Below are 26,351 nucleotides of genomic sequence, written 5' to 3'. Positions count from 1 at the left end.
AGCCTCCAGCTCAGATGTATTTACCTAGAGTTACTGTGAACTGTCCCCAAACTTCCTTGTTAGAAAGCATGGATACGAAGCACCCAAACCTATAATGCTAACACTTGGGAGGCTGAAGCAGGGTCTTAAGTCTGTAGCCAGCCTGAACTACACAATAAGAATTATTTCAGAAACTAACTAGAGGCTAAAAGATGGCTTAGCAGCTAAGAGCACTTGCTCTTCCAGGTGACCTGAGTTTAGTTCCCAGAACCGACACAGAGCAGCTCACAACTGCCTGTAACTCCAGCTCCAGGGGCTCCAATGCCCTCTTCTGGCCTCCAGGGTACCGGAACAATCATGCATTATGCACACACACACACCTTTAAAACAATGGATATGACCAGAGCTGATCCACAGCCAGTGGGACTAACAGGCCAATACATACCCCAAGTGGCTAGTCTAGTTCTAGAGTATGAATCATTTAAGCTGGACAGTGCCATCCAGCCACTCACCTACCTATGCCACAAGGCATCTAGGAGGAAATGAGCCCTCCCTATCTTACCATCTTCTGTAGAGCACTTAACTGTACTGCAGAGATGCAGGCCCTATGAAGACTCCTGAGCATGAGGACTGCATACGAGGTTACTCCAGAACCCAACCCAGACAGCAGCTACGACAGAAAACACCTCTGCACACTGGGAGCTACCCCTTAGCTCAGCAGACACTTTCTTCAATGGTTACAGTCTGGGACATAGCTTCTAAGAACTTGGTAATAATTAAACCCTATGTCACCACCCAGTCTGTTTCTCATCTTCCCCAGCTACAACAGCATCATTGTAGGAAGCAGGGCAATAAAGACAAAACTGAGGCCAGGCCTCTACTTCTGCTCTTCTGAAAACTTCTGCCCTGCCACACTGATGTCTCAGGCATAGGCAAAAACTTTGAAGAAGCCACCAATCACAAAGGAGGCAGGACAGGAAAAAGTTCAATGTTCAGTTTCCTTTAATGACCCCCATCTCCCTTGAAGGGTAGGTGCAGGCAGCTAGGCGACCGGCAAGACTTGTTCACTTGAAGATCTTGCCTTGATTGACGGCTTTGCCCACGTGCTGGAAGGTCCCCTCCCAGGAAAAGTACTCTCGAACCAGGGTCTGGGTCTCCTCGCTCCCAGGATCCAGTTTCCGCCATGTATACGACTCATAGTCCACCTGCCAATCTGGACTCAGCTGAGGATTTTTAAAAAACAAAACAGTACAGAGGCATGTGGTTAGACACTGGACATCGAGGCACCATTTCTGTCCAAATTCTAGCTCAGACATGACAGCAGATGCCAGGATTCCCACTGATTTGAACACACTTCCTATGTTTAGTCCAGAATTCTTCCTTCATACCCACTGGCCATGGCTCAAGACTCCTAGTTTCCCATATTATTACCCCCTCCCCCCAACATCTTCCTTACCGGAAAGGCAAGCTCTTGGCCTCGGAAGACCCAAACACCAGAAATGGAGCTGCTGTTGTTGGTTCCAAAGAGGATAACACTAGCAAAGGCATTCTTCCTCAGTTTGTCCAATCGCTGAAACATCCCTGGACGGGGGGGAAGGGAGACTTAGCTAGTCTCTGGAATCATGTCACCCACTACCTTGGATCCTCTTCCTCCCAGACCCACTCCTCTTCTCACCAGTGATGAGGTTGCAACTCATGAAGGTCTGGGTGAGCTCTTCAGGGAAGCGGTACTCAGCATACCACAGGGACCAGCCATCTTTATCAAAGTGCTCCCAAAAATATGGCAGCGCCACAGAGAGGGTGTCCTCATTGGAGTACTTACGCTTAAACTCATCCAACACAAAGGTACTAAAGAGAAGAAAACATAGGAGTTCCATAAGGAGCAAGCCCTACCAAGACCGCAAAGCATCTCTAGGCCAGTACTAACTTTCAGTTAGTACTTACTGGTATGACAGAAGTGGTCCCTGTAATGTAATGCAATGGCAGACACTAATAGTAAATAGTAAAGAGAACGAGAAGCATGACATGAAGAGCTAAGACATTTCTGTCTACCTGTCTTGACATGCACAGACAAGACTCAGAGCATCCGGTGAGCCAAAACCTTTTAATGTCATAAAGTTGAAACAAGCAATTTAACTATCATTTGTTCAAGGTTTCATTCTGGTCATGTTTATTGTTTTGTGGTTTTATATACATATTTTTTTTAGAGTGTTGGGTATTTAACTTGGAGGTGGAGGTTCACACACACTTAAACAAACTGCTATACATTCTAGTTACACCACCAGTCCTAGCTTTTTGAGGCAGGATCTTGTTAATAGTCCCTGTGAAAGACAAGACTCAGAGCATCCAGTGAGCCAGCGAGGACACAGGTAGCTGCTGCCCCCAGGTGGTGGCTAAGAGCAAGGTAGTCGGTTTTTCTCTCTAGCCTCTCCTGGACACTCCCCAGGAGCCACAAGTCAATGCTCAAGTCTGAGTCTCCCTCCCCACCACACAGGCCTTCTCAGGTTACAGGCTGGAACCAGAATTCAGAGAACAGCCACCTCAAATCTTTCTTTACACCCAGGTCCTCTGGTTCTTCTTTGTCCACTAACAAGTTTACATACTGAAAAGCTCTTAGGTCCAGGTTATCTTCAAAGTAACCTGACACTCCATCCAGGTCAGCTGCCAAGAAAGCTAGCCAGCATAGGCACAGGAGGTATTACTTCCCCATGGCTCGGGTCCATTTTTTCTTTCCTCCAATTATAAATTGGTCCGCAACCATCTTTAACTCCAGTTCCAGGGGCTGTGCCCCCTCTACACTCTTCTGACCTCCTCAGGCACTAGGCATGCACATGGTACATATAAAATAGAAACAAATCTACAGAAACTATTAAAAGCTGAACACGGACTGAAGAAAATCTGTAATCTCACTAAGTGGGATAACTAATACTTCATGTCCTTTCCTTTGGCCTTTGTTTCCAAAGATGCAGCCGTGAGTTACCAAGTTTTGTGTGCAACAATTTAATCCTGTGACATGCTAGGGCTAATTCTTACCAGGTATGGTAGAGCACACCATAATCCTAGCATTTGAGAAACCGAGTAACAAAAAATCACGGGTTCAGGGGGCTGGAGAGATGGCTCAGAGGTTAAGAGCATTGTCTGCTCTTCCAGAGGTCCTGAGTTCAAATCCCAGCAACCACATGGTGGCTCACAACCATCTGTAATGGAGTCTGATCCACCTTCTGATGTGTCTGACAGTATACTCACATAAAATAAATAAATCTTTAAAAAAAAAAAAAAAAAACCCATGGGTTCAAAACCTGCCTGGAATCCTGTGTGAGAAGAATTTTTAGCAGGTAAATCTTGTACTGCACACAACCTACCACAACCTGTTAAGTGAAAATCAGCGGAGTGGTTTAAATTACTAGCATAAATACTCCTGCAAGTTGGGGGTGATGGTTGTGCCATACTCAGTGCTTGGGAGATAGCAACAGAAGGATCAGGAGCCCAAGGTCATCATCCTCAGATACATGCCAAGCTCACACAAGACCCTGACTCAAAAGCTACAGTTTAAGGATCTCTTGTTGTACTCAGTCCTCTTAGCACCTGAGTTACATCGTTACCTTTCTCTCATTTCATAGCCGAGGTTAAATGGTAAAACCTTTCCAGATTACTAGCAAAGACATAAGTCTGCTCTTTAACCACAGGTCCCAGATTGGTCTGCAAATGTCCAGGAGACAACTCATCATCTGAGGGGCCTGAAGGCCTCGCCTCAAACCCTTCTCCTTCCAGCAAAAATGTATGACTAAAAATTTCTTTAGACTCCATGTTCCCCCTTGCTCCCAAATAGTGCAGATCAGGTATGGACTGCATCTGTAATCTCAGCAGGGACTACAAGATGCCGTCTCAAAAAGCTAGGACTGCCACTTTATAAGCATGTGTGAACCTCCAACACTCTACAACCACAAAACAATAAACGTGACCAGAATGAAAGCTTGAACAAATGATAGTTTATGGCATTAAAAATCTTAAAAGCCGGGCATGGTGGCGCACGCCTTTAATCCCAGCACTTGGGAGGCAGAAACAGGCAGATTTCTGAGTGTGGGGCCAGCCTGGTCTACAGAGTGGGTTCCAGGACAGCCAGAGCTGTCCTAAGGGAAAGGAATTGTGGTGGCACATGTCAGAAATCTAAAACTTGGGACTGAGCCAAGGAGGCTCAGGAATAAGGCCACTTCTTAGCTACACAGTTGAGACCAGCCTTTGCTATATTAGAATCTGTCCACAAAACAACTGGAGAGATGGCTCTGGTTAAGAGCACTGACTGCTCTTCCAAAGTTCCTGAGTTCAATTCCCAGCAACCCACAATGGCTCACAACCATCTCTAGTGAGAACTAATGCCCTCTTCCGGTGTGTCTGAAGACAGTGACATAAAATAAAAGGAAAAGGAAAAAAAAAAAACAAAAAAACCCTTCCACAAACCAACAGCAAACAAAAATCCTAAGGGAAAAAACACTTTCAACATCCCATCATGTAACATTAAAAACTAGACATCTAAATAAACATCCTCAGAGGTACCTAAGAGCCAGCAAAACGGCTCAGTGGTTAAAGGTGCTTGCCTAGTGACCTGACTTTGATCCCCAAGACTCAGAGTAGAAAGACAACTGACCTCATTCAAGTTGTCCTGACTTCTATACACATCAATGCTGCACCTCTACGCTGGCAAGAGCAGGCACACGCTCACACATAAATTGTAAAAAAAATTATTTTTAAGGAGAAAAGGCAGAAGGAGCAAAGGTGTTCAAAGATTTTGTTTTATTTCACTTTGTTTATTTCCTGTCCATAATATAGATCAACTGACTATGTGTAAGAAGTGTCTAGATTGAGATACACTGTAGATTTATTTTTTACATAACAAAACTTTGCTCATTCAATCTATCCTGGTGCAAGGCTGGAGGTTAGTAATTTGAGTTCAAAACTCAATGTATTCTTAAAGAGCAGGGCTGCAGCTGTCCTGAGAGGCTGAGCAATTGTCTTAAATGAACCCCCGCGGGTTCCATCCCCAGCACCTTCCAAATCTTCCATACACACACACAACTTAAATAGCAACTACAGCTGGGCAGTGGTAGTTCCAGCACCTGGGGGTCAGAGGCAGGAGGATCTCTAAGTTCCAGGCCACCTGGTCTTCAGAGTGAGTTTCAGGACAGCCAGAGTTATACACAGAAAAACACAGTGTCTCAAGCCCACTCCCCACCCCTCAAAAAAGAAAAGAAAGAAAAAGCAGGAACACTACATACATCTGAAGTCTTCTTGGTCTGATACCAAAAAAGCAAACAAAAACAAAAACTACAAAGCAGGACTCTCAGACAGAAGTCCCCACCTATCCTTTGGTATATATAATCCTTGCTGCAATTTCCAACTCTACATTCAGAGTATTTCTACATGCTGGTTTACAAGGCAATCACTTAAAACATCACAAAATGTAGGTGGGTCAAAACTGAGCCCGCATGGCTGCTCTGTAGTCAACTTGACCAGGCTAAATGAGTGGACCCCAGCTCTCATGTCTCTCTGCCCTTCCCAAAACAACTAAAGGGACGGATTATGTTGTCTCGTTTTCCCTTTTCCTCAGTTGTCACAGCAATGAAAAAGTATTATGAAACAGACCATTACAGTGCACGCACAGAAGGTGGCTTTGGGAAGGGCAGAGATGCTAGACCTTGGGGACACACCTGTAGTGCTAGTACTTGAGGTGCAAGGGCACAAGGTCCAGGTTCAAGGCAGCCTGGTCTGCACAATAACAAAGTAAGGCATGGTGGCATGCACCATGCTTGGGAGGCACAGGCAGGCCTATAAACTACCTTTGAGCCACAGGAAGACCCTATCTGAAAAACACACACAAAAAAACCCAAAAACCACCCCCACTATACTCCACTTTAAACAGGCTTTTGCCCTTCTGTTAGAAAAATTCCAAGAGGCTGAGGACATGGCTCAGTGGGCAAAGTGCTTGCTATGCAAGCATGAGGAACTGAGTTCAGGCCCTCAGCACAACCTGGACACATGAGACCTGGACTCTACGTATACCCATCAGCATTGTAACAACCCACAATAGTAGCCCTAGATGTGAGAAGAGCAACAGCTTACCTCTTGGGCAGGTGAGCGAAAGGGTCCTTGGCCTTGGGCTCAGCAGCCAGTGCCTGCTCACACTCATCCATCTCTTCCTCAGGAGCTGGGGCAGCTGCCTTTTTTTCCTCTTTCCGCTCAGCCTGGGGTTTCTGTTTCTCCTCTCGTGAACCCTTTTCTTTCCTTGGGGTATCTTTTTTAGGCTGGCTCTCTGCAAACTTCTTAGCTGGCAAAGGAGGGAAGAAAGTAAATATACAGCCTCTTTCTTTTTTCTCCCAAACCCGGCAGCAGGCAGGGAAAAAGTGATGGCCTCAAAAAGCAAAACACACATTGTCACACGGCACTGCAGTTTGATGTAAACATCAGTTATTGGGTGACACCCATGTTCTCTGGGTGAACAAGGCTATGCAAGTCAAAGGGTCGACAGGAGCGAACTGGACCCTGACCCTATCTATCACATGCCCAGTCTCTTCAGACTTACCATCAAACTGAGCCATCTTCTCACACAGCTTCACCTCCCCCAAGACAGCCCTGAACTGGGGCTGGTTAATGCAGGTAAGGAACCACCGGTTGGTATTGGGGAAGGCCTGGCGAAAAGAAGGCTCTAAGACCTGCCAGAGGGAATGACAGAAACAAGATCAATAATGGAAAGGCCATGAACAGATTTCAAACCACAAGCCCCTTACCTCCAGGTCCACTTTCCTCTCCATGCCCTGACATCAAAACCCTAAATGACTACACCTCCTGGAAGACTCCTTTCAAAGAAAAGTTGTGTTTTATGTGTATTGAGTGTTTTGCCTACATATGCACGTATACTACGACATACGTGCAGTGTTCCCTGAGGCCCTAAGACAGTGTTAGGATCCCTTGGAACTGGAGCTGTAGATGACTATGAGGCATTATATGGGTGCTGGTAATTAAACCCTGGTCCTCTGGAAGAGTGGCCAGTGCCCTTAACCACATAACTGTTGAGCTATCTCTCCAGTCTTTTTCTGTGTTCCAGTCAGCTTTATTACACAACCCATACATGTGAGCCTTTCACATCAGGATCCTCCTATCTCTACCCTGCTGGGCTGGGACTATAGGCACTTTCTCCCTTGTCTTTACAGTTCAGTCGAGGATGGCTGTTCCCAGTCCTTCATGCACCATTGCTACTTAATGATTTCATATTCTGCTCTTTCATCTTTTTTAAAAGATTTATTTATTTATTTATTTCATGTAGGTGAGTACTGGTGTGTCTTCAAACACACCAGAAGAGGGCATCAGATCCCATTACAGATGGTCGTGAGCCACCATGTGGTTGCTGGGAATTGAACTCAGGACCTCTAGAAAAGCAGTCAGCGCTCTTAACCACTGAGCCATCTCTCCAGCCCCTCTTTCATCTATTCTTAATTTTAAAAATTTCACATGCCAACAAAATTTTCAACAAAAGTTGAAAAGTGAAGTTAGGCATGGTGGCTCATGCCTTTAATCCCAGCACTAAGAAAGCAAAGCAGAGGCAGGCAGAGCTCTGAGTTTTATGGCAGCCTGGTCTACAGAGAAACCCTGTCTCAAAAAAGGAGGTTGAAAAGTCTGTAAGAAGAGCCTGTCTAAGAGTACCAGGGCTAGGAATGTGGCTTAGTAGCAGGTGACCCCAGCATTGGTCAAGGCACCGGGTTCCAAACCAGCACCCAAATGGGGTAGAGTGGGGTGACTACTACACTTATTTTGCTAAATATGACAACCCTCCAAAAACAGACACTTCGTGTGTGATGCTAGGAATGGAACATAAATCATGCCAGGTAAATCACCGGGCTCCACTCTAGCCGTGCACTGCCACTGCGACTCTAACTAACACCGATGCCACAACCAACCCAAGACTAGACAGAGTAGAGCAGCGACACAGCACGCGCCCAGCACAGACACAACACAATCCTTCAAACCCTTCCTTGGAAACTTACTATCCTCTTTAAAAATTTTTAAGATTTCATTCTTATGTTTTAGTGCTTTTCTTCCAAGTACATCTGAGCCCACTTAGGTCATAAAACACTGGCTCCCCGATTTGGCGTTATATAGCTTTAAGCTGCCATTTGTGTACTGGGAAATAAACTTAAGACCTCTGCAAAACAAGAACTCTTCGAGTGCTGAGCCATCGCTCCTGCCCCACACTACCATCTTACAAGCTCCTGTTTGGTACTTTTATGTATCTGGGTGTCTTGCCTGTGCGTTTGTCTATGCATCCCGTGCATTCCTAGTGCTCACGGAAGTTGGAACATCAGATCTTCTGGAAATGGAGTTACAGTTATGAGGAAGCATGTGAGAGCTGAGAATCCACCAGAGTCTTCTGGAAGAGCAGCAAGCATTTTTTTAAACTATTGACTCATCTCTCCAGCCCCTGTCATTTTCTACTTTGTCAAACAGGAGTGGGTATAGGAGGGTAAATCTTGTCATGGAGACAGATGGCAGAATTCAGTTAGTCACATACTGCAAGTTCTGCAGTGATTGGGTCATTAAACTTGAACACGTACTAGCTGTGTGTTGTGGCCATGGAAGGATTATTAGAACCCTGTGAGGCACACCGGTCTGGCTAACAATGTCTTTTTGTTGTTGTTGTTCTCACTGGACTATAATTCTGAACCAGAATGGGTCCAGAGCTGCTGCTGCCTGGAAATCAGCAATACAATATTTAAAAAATATATAAAAAATATGGGGGTTGGGGCAGCTGGGGATGGCTACCTGGTTTGATTCCTAGCACACACATAGTAGCTCACAGCCATCTATAACTCAAGCTCCTTGGGATATGCATGCATGCATACACACATGCAAATACATGTAAGTGGAAATCTCAAAGATGCTCAAAAGACATAAGCTGAATACCACCTTGGATTTATTACAGATAAGTAACTATGAGAATTCTTATTCCACTGCATCTTTAAACAGTGAAGTTAAGACAAAGACCTGAATCTGCCTCCAAAAGCCCTTGCTGCTGCAGTCACTATCCCTGTCTCTTACATCTTTGATTTTTGCTTTCTATTTTTGATATCACTATGTAGCCTAGGGTGGCCTTAAACCAGAATGATCCTCCTGTCTCAGTATCTCAAGTCCTGGGATTACACAAGTATGAGCCACCACACCCAGCCTTTATCCATCTTTAATAAGATGGAAATAGTCACAGTTCTCACTGCTGGGATCCCTACAACTATTAACTGCTGGTCTGTCCTAAGCAGAACCAGGGTTACCCTAGTACATGTCTAACCCCTGTCAAATGGGATATAAACCTTACCTGTTTATAGAGCCACAACAGGGTACAGACAACTGTGATATCAGCCAGTGTCACTCGCTCGCCCACCAGAAAAGTTCGAGTCTTCAAGTGAGTGTCCAGCAGCCCCAGGATTCGCTTCACCTCCTCTTTTGCATTTTCAGTGGCCTGTTGTTTTGAATACTCAAGCTTAGTGGGTACCAAGTCCCTTTCCTCAGATTCCCCCACCAACAGAACTAAAGAAGCCATTTAACCAGCACTGACTCAACCCCCACCCTCTATCTTAGACTCTAGAATCAGTTGAAACTTATCAGAAATGAACCACTCGTGTTAAATTTCTTCATGATCAACATGACTTTATTTTCACCATACTGATGGTAACCACTTTAGTCTTTGCATTGCCCACACACTCCTGGTATCTTTTCCTTCATCTGTTTCCCAGTCCCAAAATGTAGGCTCTGACTCTATCTCTGGCCCAGCTTCTCCCCAAGTTCCAAAGCGTACCTGTTTGTTGTGGTGCATAATGCCTAAGGTGGGGAACACCCAGGTACTAGCTGGAGGAACGATGTCACTGTCAGCAAAGCTGACCCACTGCACCACCTGAGCTGCTGCCTCTGGCGTGCTTCCTCGAAGCTCCTCGTTGCTTACTGCAAAGGCAGACATAGAGCTTAAAACTTTGACATCATGCCAAAACCAAGGCGGGTTTCTGATTCCACCTTGTCCGCCACAGCCGCTTTTACAGCCTTACCCCCATACCCTCTCACCCCTGTATCCCCACAAATTACCATAATAGGCAATGGCATTGCTCTCAAACACACAGAATCCATCATCGCCCTCAAATGCTGGAACCTGTGGAGAAAAGAAAGTAGCAGAAAACATAAACACAGGGATTTCTCAGTAGCCAATTCTCCAGGCTGAATTGTTCTAAATATGTTAAGACAGACAACTCTTGCTATGCTAACTCATGACATCTCAAGCTCAGAAGAGAAAATTACTTAGTATCCCTTATGATATGAATTCACAATGGTGAAATTCAAACATAGTTGAAGTGTGCCCCATACCCTTGTCTGAAACCAGTCAGAGAGCTACTGAGATCCCACCTCAAAATAAACAAATTCAGATATGGATGCCACCCAACAATCCTACAGCTTCACTGCCCAAATCATTAGGTGCAATTCAGACTTAGCATTTGCCTCTATATTTAGATTTGGATATTTAGCTCTACTCATGCTCTTTGGGGTAAGAATCCAATTCTCAAGACATACTGGATACATACATACAGATAACACCTGGTGACAATACATTTTATCCTATAAATATAAACCAGGTCTAACTCCTGACAGTCACTGAACAGCTGTGAATTTTCCATCATAAATACAATGGAGACAGGATCTTACTGTACTTATAGGCTTGCTTCACACAATCTCCCTGCCTCAGTCTCCAGAGTCCTGGGATTACCAGAAGCTTTCAAAATTATCTTTTTTTTCTTTGGGCAGTCAAGTTCAGGGGCTTTCATAGGTTACATTCCTGGCCCCATAAAATTTCTTTAAAATAAAAAAAAGAAAAGAAATATACCATGGGGGCCATCTCCAGAATAATGGAATTCTAGAGATCCCAGATGCTTCCCCACTCACCTTGCCGGCAGGAAATTTTCGAAGAAATTCGGGGGTCCGGTTGGTTTGGCCAAAGTGGAAGTGGGGTGGTGCGGAGAGCACGCGGACCTGAGCCCCGCTGTACTGAGCAGCGATGAGGGCCTTGAAGGCCCTCCAGTTTTCAGGGTATGTGTACAGGGTCTACAAGAGAAAGGGTGAAGGATGGACTAGAGGAAGGAACCCTGAATGCACGCACCCCACGCACACTTCCATGCAATTCCAATGTGCACAGCTTAGATTCACTCCTAGTGAACCGAGTATGCCCCATGTAATCAGAGTCCTCTGAAATACCAAGAAGGAGAACATCCCAGCTGCTAAATAAAGCTTACCGACAGATGTGACCTCTCTTAAGGACATCTCTAGAGGCATTCTTCCCTCCAAAACTTCTGGTCCCACCAGACTCCCATCTGCCTAAACACACTAACACTCACACCCATCTCTCCCAGAACCCTTGTTTCATTCATTGGCAGTGACCCGGCGTCTTACTTGCAGGCTGGTATCACTTCAAAAGCACACACACAGACCAAGGGATTTCAAAGTTCCCCCCAGAATCGACACGCTGAATTCCAATGTTCATCAGTTATTCTTCCTAAAAGGCCTTTCTTTGCACATCGCGAATTAACAACCCTCTGGTCCTGTCCTGCAGTGAGTTCCCAGTTGTCTCCCTACTAAAATCTCACCAGCAGGGTCCATATGGGCTCACTTCACCGTCCCTTTATTCCTCTGGCTCTCAAACCTCCCCGAAGGTCACCTCCCACTGTGCCAGTCGCCCCTTCCCACAAAGACCCTCTCCTCTCCACGTCCTCGTTGTTGTCCCACAAGACGGTGGCAAAAGTTCCACCAACCTGCTCAGACGCCACACCTCAAAATGGCAGTGAGGTTAAACACTTTTTAAAGGTCCAGACAATGGAGACCCAGCATCTCTTTTTTCTCCTCAACCCCAGAACGTTCCACCTCTAGCCTCTGAGCCCCAGCCTCAGTTCCCCTTCAGGCCCTAGAAACCATGCTCTCCGATCGTACGGCTTGTGAACCCCAGATCGGCTCGCGGCTTGGGTCTGAAACTCCCCTGGCGCCCACTGGCCCCACTCAGGCAAAGGATGGCGGTGGATAGGGTGACCCGAATCACCGGAGCCGGCAAACTTACCCCAGCCGCCATGGTGATTCCGCAGAGAAAGGGGGTGGGGCTGTCGGTGCTGCCGCAAAGTAAGCCGCAAGGGAGACAAGGGAGGAGGAAAGGAGAGAGCAAGTGTGGAAACAGCGGCCGGAAAGCGAGGACGGCATAAAAGGCATACGCACGACAGTTCCGTCTACAGCCCCGCTGAGTTGGAAAAAGCGAGGGGTGGGGCCCGCTGCCTGGAGCGCAGAGAGCGGGCGCCTGCGTAGTATAACTCTGGACGATCCTGCCCCGCCCGCGTCGCCGACCAATCGGAAGCCTGATAGGAGACGGAGCTCACCGAGGGAGGGGAAAAGTGTGAGAACCTGGCGGAAGCACCGCCCCTCGAAGGCTGGAATCTGGAACCCGTGACAAACTACAGGAACTGCCTTAAGGAAGGGGTGGCAATTTACTGAATTCCTTTTGTTCCTGTTCGGGTTTTTTCTATAAAGGGTCTGTTCAGCTGGGGCCCACGGCCGAAAACGTCCGAAAGTAGGTCTGCGCCGATTAAACTCCGCGCTGTTAAAACTTATACAACAAAGCAGCACGGACCAACTTGCCACGTCACCAGCACCTCTCAGGCTTGGCTGCGCCCCAGAGGGTCGGGTAAGGCAGCCCAGTTCTGATACAATAGTTTACACATATCCAAATTTGAAAATAAATCTGACTCCAGCTTATGGGCAATTTGAACTCTCTTTCATGTTAAAGGATAGAAAAGACAAACCCTAAACCCAAATTTGTGGTTCCCATCACCTGGAGCAGCAGGACAAACCTCATGTGGGCAAAGCTTGTTCTCAGAAATCAGTGCCTTTGCCTTGTGGAGGTGGCACTCCCTAAGAAAGTGCTGGAAAGTGGGAAGGAGAGCTCTGAAGTGGAAGTCATAGGACTGTTTTAGGGTAGTCAGGCCAGAAGCTACATTGAGGCAAAGAAAAAAGGCGTTACCAGGAGGAAAACAAAGACCTCATAATGGTCTTATGAGGGAGTATGCAAAAGAACATTAAATGTCTGTATGAAATAAACTAGCAGCTTTATTGTTTTTGAGGTTTGGTTCCTCACTTGAGGAGGTTTTTAAGTGCTTGAGGGATAAAAACCTGTAGAAAATGATGAAGACCAGGGAACAGGCCTTGGGAGTCCTGGAGTGGAGCCACAGTGAGTGTCTGCTCAGCCTGGGAGGCAGATGCCACAAAGCTGAGGAGGGGCTCCCCCGCCGGCCTCTCTTGCTCATTATTGGGTCCTTTTAGTTCCTGGGTCACAAGAGCTTCCATTGCCAGCCACTCTGCTCCTGTGGTGGGACCTCCTCTACCTTCTTCCTTGGTTTGTTGCTGTAATCGTCTCCGGGCACGCCGCCTCCCCTGCCATACTTGGTGCCACAAGGCACAGCGCCAGCTCACTGATGATGGGTGTGATGCCTCCTTCCCTGTCTCACCCTGAGACCCTTCTCCAGCCACTTCAGGTTTCATGGGATTATGCTCAGCTGCCTTGTCTAGACAGTTTGCAGTCATCAGGGGCAACTCCTCCTCTGGTGGTCCGGAGTGCAACAAGGCCCAGTCCTGAGGTGTCTCTCGCAACTCTATTACCATTTCTTCTACCTCATTTTCACTGTGGTCCCCTGCACATCCCTGTGGCTCCTCTTTCCCTTCCTCGAAGCTCCTTTCTTGCCCACCAAGTCTCTGTCTTTTGTTCACCCCTCCCAAGGGAGAGTCTTTAGTTCTGGCACCTTCTGACCGTCGTCTCTTGGTTCCCTGTTCTATGTGGCATCCTAGTGCTTCCCTTAACACATCCACCAAAGCCATAATGACCTGTGGAAAGGGGGCAGAGGGTAAGGGGATGAGCTTGGCAGACAGCAGGGAGCTAGGGGAGCTGGGCTGCAAAAGCGGGAGCAGTCCCCAGTCCCGGCCCCGGGAGGAACGCTGCTGGTACTGGAGACTTCGGCAGTAACTGGCTGCTGCCCCACAACAGCTCTGCAGACGTTTAGCCACCCGGCCGGTCACATTGGCTGCAACATTGTGACTCAGGTCAAAGGGGTCCTGGAGATTCATGGGGCCAAGGCGCAGCCCTTCCCAGAGATCAGAAGGCAGGCCCTCTGCCACCATCAATGGCCGACCTTCCCGCAGGGACAGCAAGGAGCCAGAAAGATCCAAGCAGGAAACGCAGGAGAAGAACTGGGCCAGCAGGGAACCTGATGGAGGCAGATTAGAAAAAAGGGGGTCACCTGGAAGCCATAACTGGGACATCCTTGCAGCTACTTCAGTGGGACTCTCTTCCCTTCATAGGGCTTCAGAAGTGTCCTGAGAAACCCAGTTCCTCAGCCATGTCCTGCCTGACCCAGATACTTCTGCTTGCCCTAGAGAGCAGGGAAACTGGGGAATACACCTCTTACTTGCCCGCCCAAGATATGTGTTTTTCCATCCATAAAACAGCTGCTATAGGCTACTATGAAGACCATGCCTTGCACACAAGTATAATATATGTCCCTTATTCTTGAGCCTGCCTTGCACACAAGTATATGTCCCCTATTCTTGAGCCTGTCGTCACAATCAGTGTTCTACCAGGTTTCCCAGACTCACTGAGAGGCTCCACGTTGGTGCTGGGCTCCAATCTTGAGGCATCCTTAGGGAAGCTACAGTCCCAGCCATCAACTTCTACCTGTTCCCCTTCACCTGTGACAGTAAGAAGAGACAGTCAGCCCAGAGCCAGGCTGAGAGTTGAGATCTCATCCCGGGGCTTCTGAAGTGTGAAGGGGTGAGATGAAGCTGAGGTCATGACAATAGAGGCCGTTCTGCAGTACCTGTTCTCTGGGTAAGCTGGGCCACAGTAGGAAGTACTGGAGGGTCTCTGGTTTGAAGGAAGTAGATCACTAACAACGTCAAGGCATAGTTATTGAGAAGGGGGCCACCTCCTGGATAATAACCAATAATTCAAGTTAGGAAGAAGTATTTACAAGCCCTGGTTTCTGTGCCCACCTCTTTTTTTTCTTGCTAAATCCCTGCCTTTGCCTGACACAAACTTGGGCCAAGTCTGTCCTCATTCTTACCTGACAGCCCGTTATGCTGAGCCCAGCAGCGTAAGGTATACACAAGGGGCCGGACTCGACCATCCATCTCAGAGCAGAGATTCAGGAAACGTGAGTTATATAAGGCCAACCTAGGACAATGGAGAAGCAAAGGTGTTAGAAATTTTCCCAAAGTTCTACTGACATAATAGTCTTATGGGGAGTGTGCAAAAGAACATTAAATGGATCTAGGGATGTGGCTCAGTGGTGGGACATTTACCTAGCACTGATGAAGCCCTGTGTTGTATCCTGAGCCTAGGGATGGGGTAGGGGGGAATATGTATCCACTGAACCTTAGGCAATACTACATTCCAAATGCTCACCCTGTACTGTCACCATTCATAAAACATATTGTTTCTTTATATAGGACTGCTCAACGCCAGGTGTGGTAGCACATGCCTCTAATTCCAATACTCAAGAGGTTGAATAGGAACATAGAGACACTGCCTCAGAGACACAGGACCAGTGAGATGGCTCAATGGGTCAGAGTCTGCCACCAAGACTGATGCCCTCAGTTTAATCCCTAGGAATTATATTATAAAGAAGAGAACTGATTCCCGCACGTCATTCTCTGACTACACTCAAGATGAGATGTGCACACAAATATAAGAAGCATAGTAGCAAGAATAGTTTATTCAATGCAAAGTGATAATACAGATCTGAAAGAAATATGCCGGCCACATGAATGAGAGTATTCGGAGGCCCAGTTATAATCTGGGGCTTCCTTTTATGGGGTTCAAGAGAAGGCATTTGGTTGCATAGCTCTTAATATACAAAGAAACAAAGCATGGAGTAGGGAAGGAAAAATAGTGAAGGAAAAACCTGTTTACTTTTAACCTAACAGTTCCTAGGTTTCTGTAACTACAGAACTCTTTCCTCCGCTTTTAAGCCCAAGGGAGGAGGCAAAGGCCTATGAGCTCAAGGTTAGCCTGTCTCAAAACAGGCTGTCTCAAAAAAACAAAACCAACAACAAAAAGCAGTACTGCAGAGTCAAGCATAGCAGCACATGCCTGGAACCCCAGGAGTTAGGAAGCTAAGGCAGGAGAATCACAGACTTGAGGCCAGTCTGGACAATGGAGCAAGGCTCTGACACAAACGCACAAAGTATTCCAAAGGCAAAAACAGCATTGAAATGGAAGCCAGGTAAGAGGTGACATTCGTGGAAGAAAGGAGGACTGAACTGAAGAAGAAGAAACCAAATTCAGCAGGCATAAGCCCTTCCACATCAGGACCCCCTCCTCATATACCCCAGACCTTAAAGCCAGCCTTCAACCCACACAAAAGTACCGGTTACTGAGGGATACATCTCCATGAAGACCTGAAGGCCGATGACAGAACTTGACCACAGGACGCCGGGCAGAGGGCACAGTTTGGACTCGGTACACTCCAGGGACACAGCCACGGAGAATAGATCCCACCAGCTCTAACACTGCTGCTGCCTCCTCCTTCTCGTCCTTTGAGGCTTCTTCTGCTAATTCTAGCTCTTTCTCCTGTTTCCCCTCTTTCCTGTCCTCCTGCAGTGGTGAAACTGGAGACACGGACTGAGGAGAGGTGACAGTGTCAGAGCCCAAAGCAGAGTCTGGTGTCTGTGGTGCCAGAGAAGATGGGTTGTCAAAGTCCAGGGCCTCAGAATCTTGAAGAGAAGTTGGAGACAGTGAGTCTAGAGGAGAAGCTGGGGTGCAGGCCAGCACCTGAGGATCCAGGGCTGAGTCCAAGGATGAAGTCTCTGGAACCTTTGGAGCCTTTGGGTCTGGCTGTAGTGGAGATAAAAGGGAGTGAATACTCCCTCCTCCTCCTCCTCCTCCTCCTCCCTCTCTCCCCCTCCCCCTCCATCTTCTATGTACGGGCTTTACTCTGCAGCCTTACATAACTCATTTATGTAACTCATTCTCAACAGTCCTTTGAAGCCAGGCAATGGTGGTACATGCCTTTGATCCCAGCATTCAGGAGGCAGAAGGATCTCTGTGAGTTGGAGGCCAGCATGGTCTATATAGTGAGTTCTAGGACACCTAGGACTACATAGAGAAACCCTGTCTCAAACAAACAAAAGAGACAAGGTGTATACATAGCTCAGACTGACCTTTTTTCCTTTTCTTTTATGTATTTGCTTTTTTGCCTGCATATATGTCTGCACCACATGCAAGCAATGCCTGTGAAGGCCAAGCAAGGGCATCAGACTCCTGGAACTGGAATTATAGACAGTTGCAAATGGCTGTGTTTGTGCTGGACTCCAATCCCTGGTCTGGAAGAGCAGCCGGTGTTCTTAATCAGAGACTTCTTTCCACCCCCATGGCCTCCAACTTTTCACAATCCTCCTGCCTCAGCCTCCCAGAGATTTAGAGTCATGCTTTAAATTAGTCTGACAATCAAGGCTATCCAAAAGACTACCAAAACATACAGCCTATTGCTGCTGTCCTTAATTGCCCCCCCAACACCCAGTGTCTGCAGAAGACATTATGGATTCCAGGAATAGAGCCCAGAAACCCCTGAGCTGGAAATGACCTGAATGCTTCCTCTGTGAAGACTAGCGTTCATGGTACCAGAAGATATCATTCAAACTTCCAAAGGAACAAGGCGACAAACACCCTTAACCAGCTATGGATGCCTATGAACAACATCAATAACCAACATAGCATGAAACCCCTAAGAGTGCAGTAGTGACACACATATTTGACAGTAACTGGCAGCTTTCTAATTGGACTTAACACCTGCTCAACCAGAGGATAGCCATGCCTGAGAATGGAGACATATTACCTACTTGGTGCTATGAAGTCATGGATCTTGAAGAGAACCAGCAACCAGTACTTTATAAAACAAGCATAATCCCTAACAGCAATCTTATTTAAATATTATTTATGTATTTATTTATTTATATGAGTACACGGTAGCTGTCTTCAGACACACACCAGTAGAGTGTGCATCAGATCCCATGACAGATGGTTGTGAGCCACCATGTGGCTGCTGGAAATTGAACTCAGGACCTATTCGAGAGCAGTCAGTGCTCTTAACCTCTGAGCCATCTCTCCATCCCCCTAACAACAATCTTAAACATTTTTGCTTATAACCACAGGGAAGTACTGACTTCACCCCTCATCAAGGAAACTTCTTTTTACAATAGACAGAGATCACTACAGAAAAGCACAGTTAATGAAAATGCAGAATTGTGGAGCCCAGTCCCATCTACAGAACACTCCTGCACCTAAGGCTCGGTGGACATTGTGAAGGAAGGAACTGAACAAAGATAGTAAGAGCCAGAGAATCAGGGAGGCTGCAGTGTATTGGGATGATATGTTTGTGCACTGTGGAAAGGTTATCTCTGTATTATTCAAATGCTGATTTCTGTACCACACAGAGTACAAGCTGCACTTTGATACTGTTATTCTTATGGATGCATCATATTTTATACACACTCTCCAACACCTTCTGACTGGTTTAATAAAGAGCTGAGTGGGCTATAGCAAAGCAAGAGAGGATAGATAGAACTTCCAGGCAGAGGTAGAACTCTGGGAAAGAATTAAGCAAGAGGGATTTGCCAGTCAGAATAAGAAACAGGTGCTAATACTCAAGAAATAACAAGCCATGTGGCAGAATGGAGATTAGTTTAATCTAAGAGGTAGTTGGGAACAAGCCTAAGCTAAGGACAAGCTCAGGAGGCAGAGGCATACAGATCTCTGAATCTCGGAATTTGAGGCCAGCCTACATAGAGAAACACTTATCTCAAAAAACAAAACAAAACAAATAACAAAACCAGTAACACAGACTTTTGTTTTTTCAAGACAGGGTTTCTCTGTGTAGCCCTGGCTGTCCTGGAACTCACTCTGTAAATCAGGCTGGCCTTGAACTCAGAAATCCACCTGCCTCTGCCTCCTGAGTGCTGGGATTAAAGGCGTGCACCACCACTGCCCGGCAGTAACACAGACTTTTGAAATGTCTTATCTTCCTGTGACACTGTTATCTTCCACTCTCTCTAATGCACATCCATGCATATCCACATTCTCACAAGTACAGGAAGGCCTCAGGTTAAGAACCATCATGTATACCTGAGACTAAAATGAGTTTAGGTAAAGCATCTGCCTGAAGTCACACAACTGCATGCTCCCCCTTCACTCACCTCGGTCTCTTCCATATCACCCAGGTCCAAGAAGAGGTCGAGATCACAGCCATGAACATCAAAGCTATTTACAGTAGAGCCAAAAGGATGGACCACACAGCCTGGGTACCAAAAAATAAAGATAAAAAAGGTATTAGGGGGCTGGTGAGATGGCTCAGTGGGTAAGAGCACCCGATTGCTCTTCCGAAGGTCCGGAGTTCAAATCCCAGCAACCACATGGTGGCTCACAACCATCTGTAACGAGATCTGACTCTGTCTTCTGGAGTGTCTGAAGACAGCTACAGTGTACTTACATATAATAAATAAGTAAAATCTTAAAAAAAAAAATTCCAAACTTTAAAAAAAAAAAAAAGAAAAGAAAGGTATTAGGGGGCTGGCAAGATGGTTCAGAAGGTAAAGGCCTGATAAGCTGAGTCTGACCCCAGGACCTTTTCAGGAGAAGGAGAACCAGCTCCTGAAAGTCACTCTCACCTCCATAAGCATGTGTGCCACTTGTCTGTACATATAATAAAGACGGGTAAAAAGACAGGGAGGTCTCCATTCAAGAACATACTCAAGTACAAAGATAAAAGAGCAAGCAAATGAAATACCTACAGCTTAGGGAGGATTGAGGGTTCAAAAATAGGAGACGGAGACTGACAGAGGTGTAAGAGAAAGCTCAGATTAGAACAGGGGACTCACCAGGGAAGAACTCTGTGAAGACCTCCTGCATCAGGGCCACAACAAGGTTCCGAAGCTGCCGCTCAGCCTCAGACAACTCCCTCAGTTCCACAAGCTTCACCATCTGGGCCCCCACATCTGCAGTCTCAGCCAGTGCTTGGACCAGCTGGTGACTACTTGAGTCCACTCCTTTGGGAGACTTGGAAGCTGGGCTCTGGAACTCCTTCTGCTCCCTTGGCCGGACCCGAAGTCCATGTCCCCCAAGGCTGTGCTTGGGCTGTGATAAGACAGCCTCCCGAGCACTTATGTCTCCCATCTCCACGATGGCAAACACCCCCTGGAAAACCACATGAGAGCAAAGATGATGGTCTTTCGCAATCAAAAATCAAAAAAAAAAAAAAAAAAAAAACCCTGTCTCAAAAAACCAAAAAAAAAAAAAAAAAAGAATCCGAGCATATGTTTTAACAGTAGATGAGAATCTTTGAACTGGAAACCAGTCCATATACTGGGAATATTTACTTGTTTTGTAAGAGGGAACATACTCAGATGTGTCGTCATCCCTTATCCCCTTCATTTTCATTCCAGGCTGCCAATTACAATTTCATCTATTGCCTTCCACACTTCACAGTAACTTAATTTCACAGGTTAAAATAAGATCCATCAAGCCATGCTTGGTGGTGCGTGCCTGGAATCCCAGGAGAGAGAGACAGGGCCTGGTGAGATGAGCTCCCTGGGCCTCTCGCATGGTGAAAGAATACAACTGACTACTGAAAGTTATTCTCTGACTTCTCTATCTGTGCCATACATGTCCCCCTGCTCACCTACCACACACACACACAAAACAAATAAAATGTAACTACACAAGGAGCTGGAGTGATGATGGCTCAGAGGTTAAGAGCACCTATTGCTCTTTCAAAGGGCCTGGGTTTGGTTGCCAGCACCTCCATGGCAGGTCACAACCATCAGTTACATTAGTTCTAGGGGATACAATACCCTCTTCTCACCTCCAAAGGCACCGGGTACCCCCACAAACGTGGGGTAAAGCTCACACACATAAGTCTTTTTTAAAAATTAAAATGCAAAAGCCGGGCGTGATAGTGCACACCTTTAATCCCAGCACTCGGGAGGCAGATGCAGGCGGATTTCTGAGTTCGAGGCCAGCTTGGTCTACAGAGTGAGTTCCAGGACATCCAGGGCTACACAAAGAAACCCTGTCTCGAAAAAAAAATATAAAAAAATAAAAAGCATAGCCTGGCAGTGGTGGCACACACCTTTAATCTCAGCACCTATTGCTCCCTGTCTGGTCTACAAAGTGAGTTCCAGGACAGCCAGGGCTACACAGAGAAACCCTATCTTGAAAAACCAAAAACAAAAAAAAACCTTTAAAGGAGTTAGAAAGATGGCTGGGCAGTGACAAGCTTGGTTCCCAAGCTCACAACCACTTGTAACTCCAGCTCTAAGGGATCTGATACCCCCTTCTAGAGTTAAAGGCACTTATGCACAACTTTACACACAAACCCATGTGTACATAATTTAAAACAAAAACAAAATCTTGGTCAGGCTCAGTGGCACACATCTTTAATCCCAGTTCTTGAGAGGCTACAGTAGGCAGATCTCTGAGTATGAGGCCAGACTGGTCTACGTTCCAAGACAGCCAGCCAGGCTAGAGAGAGACTCCCTCAAAAAGAAACAATAAAGCCGGATGATGGTGGCACATACCTTTAGTCTCAGCACTTAGGAGGCAGAAGCAGGTGGATCTCTGTGAGTTCAACTACAGAGTCAGTTCTAGGACAGCCAGGGCTACACGAAGGAACCTTTCTTGGAATTTTTTTTTTTTTAAAGACAAAAACAAAATCCAACAAAATCTTTTCAAAAGGAAAGGAGTTGGCAAGATCAGGAACTCAAGGCCAGCCTCAGCTACATAACAAGTTTGAGGCCAGCCAGAGAGACATGAGATTTACTCTCAAAAAAAAAAAAAAAACCAAAAACCAAAGAATAACCTTTTTCTAGCTGGTTCTTTTAATGATAAGAATCCATGGCTGGGAAGGTCCATATGTGGAATTCTAGAGAAATCACTCAGTGATTAACAAGACTTGGTATCTTTCGAGGGACTGGAATTCAGTTTCCCAACACACCAAACAGCTTGCAACCACCTATAACTCCAGCTGCATACAATCCAATGGCCTCCTCTGGCCTGGGCACCTGTACTTGCATACACATGACCCCATACAGACACCCACACACAAACATTAATAATAATAATTCATGTTGGGGTAAAGTACTTGCCACCAAACCTGACCCTGATTTCAATCCCCTGAATACAAAACATGACAGAACAGAATCCCAGCACTGTCCTCTGACCCTCATATTTGCACCACAGACCACACAGGTGCACACACAATAAATTTGTAAAAAGAATACATGTTGGGCTTAGAATGCAGCTCATTGATAAAGTTGTGTGCATAAAATCTTGAATTTAAGCTTTATCACCAAAATATAATAAAATTTTTAAAAATGCCTATCACACTAATAATAAAGTTCCCTGTCTTCAAGGAACGTACCATCTAGGATTACCAACAATATGACAGCTAGGCTGCTATGATTTGGGTGAGCTGAACATAACTAAATATATTTTTTTTTTTTTTTTTTTTTTTTTTTTTTTTTTTTTTGACAGGGTTTCTCTGTGTAGCTCTGGCTGTCCTGGAACTCACTCTGTAGACCAGGCTGGCCTCAAACTCAGAAATCCACCTGCCTCTGCCTCCCAAGTGCTGGGATTAAAGGCATGCGCCACCACCGCCTGGCTATTTTTTCTTTTCTTTAAGGTGAGGTAAAACATCAGCAGGAACAAGGCAAACATGACTGCTTGTGGGTAAGAACACATGTTCCTTTATGTCTTCTGTTCCATAAAGAGGCGCACTCTGTATAGTAGTAAAGACTGTAGCGTCAGCATAAAGACATATTCAGATGAAGAAAAAGAAACTGATACCAACAAATCCGTACGTCCAGTCAACTAGTTTTCAAGTGGATAATAAGACCACCGGGAAAAGAATGGCCTTATAGATAAATGATACTAGGTCACCTGGTAGTCAAAAGCGAAAGGATGGTGGACCCTTACCGTATCCTTAGCATAACAAAAAAGTTACACAGATCTCACCAGCACACAGGCATGAATCACAGACAGGCAGTGATTCACAGACAGGCAGTGGAGATAGATAAAGGCCACTTTCCTAGCATTCAAAAGTACCCAGGTTCAATCCCTAGACCTAAAAACAACAGAGAGAAAAGAAAAAAAGGGGGGCGAGGTCAAGAATAGGGCAAATGCCTTCAATGTCAGCCTTTAATTCCAAGACCAAGGAAGCAGAAGCAAATGAGTTTCTGTGAGTTCAAGGCCAGCCTGGTCTAGATAGCAAGTCCCAGTCAGAGTTACAAGGCAAAACCCATAGTTACATGATAAGTACCCTGATACATACACACACACATACATACATACATGTCTGGTAAGCAAGCCCCCCATAATTAATACTGGTGAATAAAAATCCAAAGAGGGAAGATGTCAGAAGCTCACCAACTGAGCTACTTAATGTTCTGAATTGTCTACCAAGGACAAGCCAAGACAGACCGCTGGTTTCTCTCTCTGCATACGAAGCAAACACATTAATCCCAGAGCCATTCACTCTACCTTGTCCTTGTCCATGACAATATTGGCCACAGGGCCAAACGTCTGGAAGTACTCAGAGAGCTGAGCAGAACCCACATCCCTGGGGAAGCCACTGACAAACACACTTCGGAGTCCCTGTGCCTTCCTGGTAGCTCGTAGTTGCACCAGGTCCCGGTGCTTCCGGCCTTTCAAGTGGGCATCGAGGCTGGGTCCTGGAGAGACAAATGTCAGACATCAGCATAACTGGGTCTGTTAGTGTACCTGTTCTCTCTCTGCTCTGTACATACGGACATCTTCTGTTCCTTCAAAGACAAAGGGTGACACTGGGACAGAGTTGTACCTCCTTCCACACTTGATATTCTTCCCTTTTCTACACAGTGCATTCTCTAAGGGGTCTAAGTGAGAAAGGGCTAGAGTGTAGGTAGGTTTTAAACCATCGAGAAGCAGTAAGTAAAGAAACATCTGCACACTGTAGAAGAATTAAGTAACTTGTCCAAGGCCATATGTAGAAGAACTAAAAAAATTAGAGCACTGAATAATTCTCAGGAACAAAAAGTAGGTATTCCATAGCCAGGCAGTGGTGGCGCACGCCTTTAATCCTAGCACTTGGGAGACAGAGGCAGATGGATTTCTGAGTTCAAGGCCAGCCTGGTCTACAGAGTGAGTTCCAGGACAGCCGAGGCTATACAGAGAAACCCTGTCTCGAAAAACAAAAACAAAACAAAAAAAGTGGGTATTGCAGACATAACATTTTCTCAGATATATGATGGAAATGATAGTGCCTAACATATAGGCATCATTCACATACAGCTCCAGCCTTCTGGGATGTGGGCTTGGATGTGGTTAAGTGTAGAAAATTAGCTATTATTTAATTATCAGTCAGTTGCTTGGTGCCATGGAAGCATGTTATGTGAACAAAGAAGGCTCCTAAGTTACTGGCTTGCCCTAATGAGCAGAGTGCTGGGGGGGGGGGGGAGTCATTCACAAAGAAAATACCAGAAGGCCCTGTTTAGGGGAGATCACAATTGCGGGGACTAAAAAGTAGGATCTGATGTGTCATTGAGTCGTTCACAATGTCACAGAATGATCTAGTCCACCTTCCCTACACCTTTCCTCACTGGCACCTTCGGCACTCATTCAGATCACGCTATTTCACTCATCCTCGCCTCTAGAGAAAGCCTCCATTGGGGGAGTCTCCAACTGAATTACTGCCTTCTCTGTGAACATACCCGTGGTGTACTGAAACTACCTCAGGCCAAACAATGAGTTCCTAAATCGCCTTCCCTACTCCAGAGACCAGCAGAGGTACCAGAAACAGAAGGGATGGCCAGCGGATGATGATTTTTAAAGGGAATAATGAAACTTTCACTATGGACATTTTCCATAGCGGGAACCACAGGTCAGATTTTCCCCACTCTCCAGTTCCCTGGGATATGATGAGTGAAAATAGGTGGATGACCCTATTTTCAAAAAAAAAAAAAAACACCAAAAACACATAACCTAGATAACCCTAACTTTCACTAGCACCACCACCACCCCCCACACTAGCCACCGCTTACGGTTGGCTGTAGTAACATCGCAGAGGCAGCAGCGAAAGCGGCCACGCGGCAGCGATACAACGTCCGAATCCACCGCCGCCATAGCCACTCTCCGGTACGGACCGCCTACAGCCTATTTCGCAACCACCGGAACACACAACTAAAAATTGTAACGTGCGTGCAGGGAAGCCACTTCCGTCAATGCAGTAGGAAGTGACGTTCTGTCCTATGCTACCATATTCCTCCAGAAACCTCGTACGTAGGATTGAGAGTTCCAGCGCTAAAACACTTTCGGGAAAAGCCGCCCCTCGACGATGCTTATTGGCCTACAGTTAACTAGTTGGAGAGCTTCGTTCTACTCCAGCGTTGATTGGCCCGAAGAATCGTGAATATTCATTAAGCAGCCACAAAGGCGTGCTTGCTTCTTGACAGCAGAAGTCCTTCTTTGCCAAGTGGTGGCGGGCGATCTGTGCCTTCATTTCACCACACAACTGCCCCCTCAATCTCTTATTTTACCCTGCGAATAGAAGCAGAGGGTGGGTGTTTCCAATCGCTTGCCTTGTGGCGCTCTGGGACTCCCACATCCTCAGGTCAGTTCCTTTCTCTGCAGCCTGATCCTTCTACAAGTGTTCTCAGCGCTGTCCATCCCTGTCTCTCCCACCCCCATCAGCTGGATTCAATGAGCGCAACGCCAGATGGCTGCTACCTCAGTCTGCCAGTTTCTTCCACAGATGTAGTCTGAATGAAGTATATTAACGAGGCCCGTTTCAAGGCAGTACAATGAAGAACAGACTACAGTGGTAAGAGATAAGCACATTCATTTAAGGATGCGGAACGGGAAGTGTAGCAGATCCCCAACCAGAATAAGTCTTGTGGTTTCAGAAGCAGAGGAGAGTATGAAAGCTGAGCACAGGGCCCGTGATGAAATGGAAGGGCTACCAGGTGAGAGCTCAGCAGCTTGTGCTGTGATTATCAGCCAAACAGTAGACCTTAGACAGAACACCAACCAGTCTACGACCTTGGCTGAGTCACCAATGAGGCCCTGCCTCTCCTTATTGGGCCCTCCTCAGGCATCTGATCCTTATGCCAACCCAAAAGAGCAGACCAATCCAAAAAAGAAGAGAATACTGCAGTACGCTCAATAGCAGGGGCATTTGCTAAGGTTGTGTTAATCCTGAAGCAGCTGTCTGTATACATACACCACTGAGCTTGAA

The 26,351-nt window shown here is 46.3% G+C and overlaps 2 protein-coding genes across 3 annotated transcripts; both read right to left on the bottom strand.

The window, feature by feature from the left end:
• Positions 1–963: 963 nt before the first annotated feature.
• Positions 964–12,298, bottom strand: Eef1g (eukaryotic translation elongation factor 1 gamma). Its single transcript, XM_021151612.2, has 10 exons — positions 12,110–12,298; positions 10,948–11,106; positions 10,099–10,162; positions 9,818–9,960; positions 9,338–9,481; positions 6,557–6,686; positions 6,097–6,301; positions 1,655–1,827; positions 1,436–1,560; positions 964–1,202 (listed from the first exon to the last, which is right to left on the bottom strand). The coding sequence occupies exons 1-10, from the start codon at positions 12,119–12,121 to the stop codon at positions 1,044–1,046; spliced, it is 1,314 nt and encodes a 437-aa protein (XP_021007271.1). The 5' UTR covers positions 12,122–12,298; the 3' UTR covers positions 964–1,043.
• Positions 12,299–13,128: 830 nt separating this feature from the next.
• Positions 13,129–25,341, bottom strand: Tut1 (terminal uridylyl transferase 1, U6 snRNA-specific). Of its 2 annotated transcripts, XM_021152507.1 has the most exons (9): positions 25,159–25,341; positions 23,621–23,811; positions 19,963–20,278; positions 19,282–19,382; positions 16,458–16,924; positions 15,153–15,262; positions 14,907–15,017; positions 14,686–14,778; positions 13,129–14,297 (listed from the first exon to the last, which is right to left on the bottom strand). In XM_021152507.1, the coding sequence occupies exons 1-9, from the start codon at positions 25,238–25,240 to the stop codon at positions 13,171–13,173; spliced, it is 2,598 nt and encodes an 865-aa protein (XP_021008166.1). In that variant the 5' UTR covers positions 25,241–25,341; the 3' UTR covers positions 13,129–13,170. The 2 variants fall into 2 exon arrangements, with proteins under 2 accessions (XP_021008166.1, XP_021008168.1); XM_021152509.2 differs by lacking the exons at positions 19,282–19,382; positions 19,963–20,278 and having other exon boundaries at positions 25,159–25,310.
• Between the last annotated feature and the right edge of the window lie 1,010 nt (positions 25,342–26,351).

This window comes from Mus caroli, chromosome 19 (genome assembly GCF_900094665.2).
Source record: "Mus caroli chromosome 19, CAROLI_EIJ_v1.1, whole genome shotgun sequence".
NCBI classification, from domain to species: domain Eukaryota; kingdom Metazoa; phylum Chordata; class Mammalia; order Rodentia; family Muridae; genus Mus; species Mus caroli.
This window is presented reverse-complemented; position numbering and strand designations above follow the sequence as displayed.

What these genes read in the sequence shown, in the direction of transcription:
- Eef1g (XM_021151612.2), bottom strand. An exon ending in TTATGCACCACAACAAACAG is followed by an intron (nt 9,482 to 9,817) that starts GTACGCTTTGGA and finishes TCAAAACAACAG; the next exon opens with GCCACTGAAAATGCAAAAGA. An exon ending in GAAGATGGCTCAGTTTGATG is followed by an intron (nt 6,302 to 6,556) that starts GTAAGTCTGAAG and finishes CTCCTTTGCCAG; the next exon opens with CTAAGAAGTTTGCAGAGAGC.
- Tut1 (XM_021152507.1), bottom strand. Translation starts at nt 25,240, where the DNA reads ATGGCGGCGGTGGATTCGGACGTTGTATCGCTGCCGCGTGGCCGCTTT. An exon ending in TTGTCATGGACAAGGACAAG is followed by an intron (nt 20,279 to 23,620) that starts GTAGAGTGAATG and finishes GTGGTTTTCCAG; the next exon opens with GGGGTGTTTGCCATCGTGGA. An exon ending in TCAGCATAACGGGCTGTCAG is followed by an intron (nt 15,018 to 15,152) that starts GTAAGAATGAGG and finishes GTTATTATCCAG; the next exon opens with GAGGTGGCCCCCTTCTCAAT.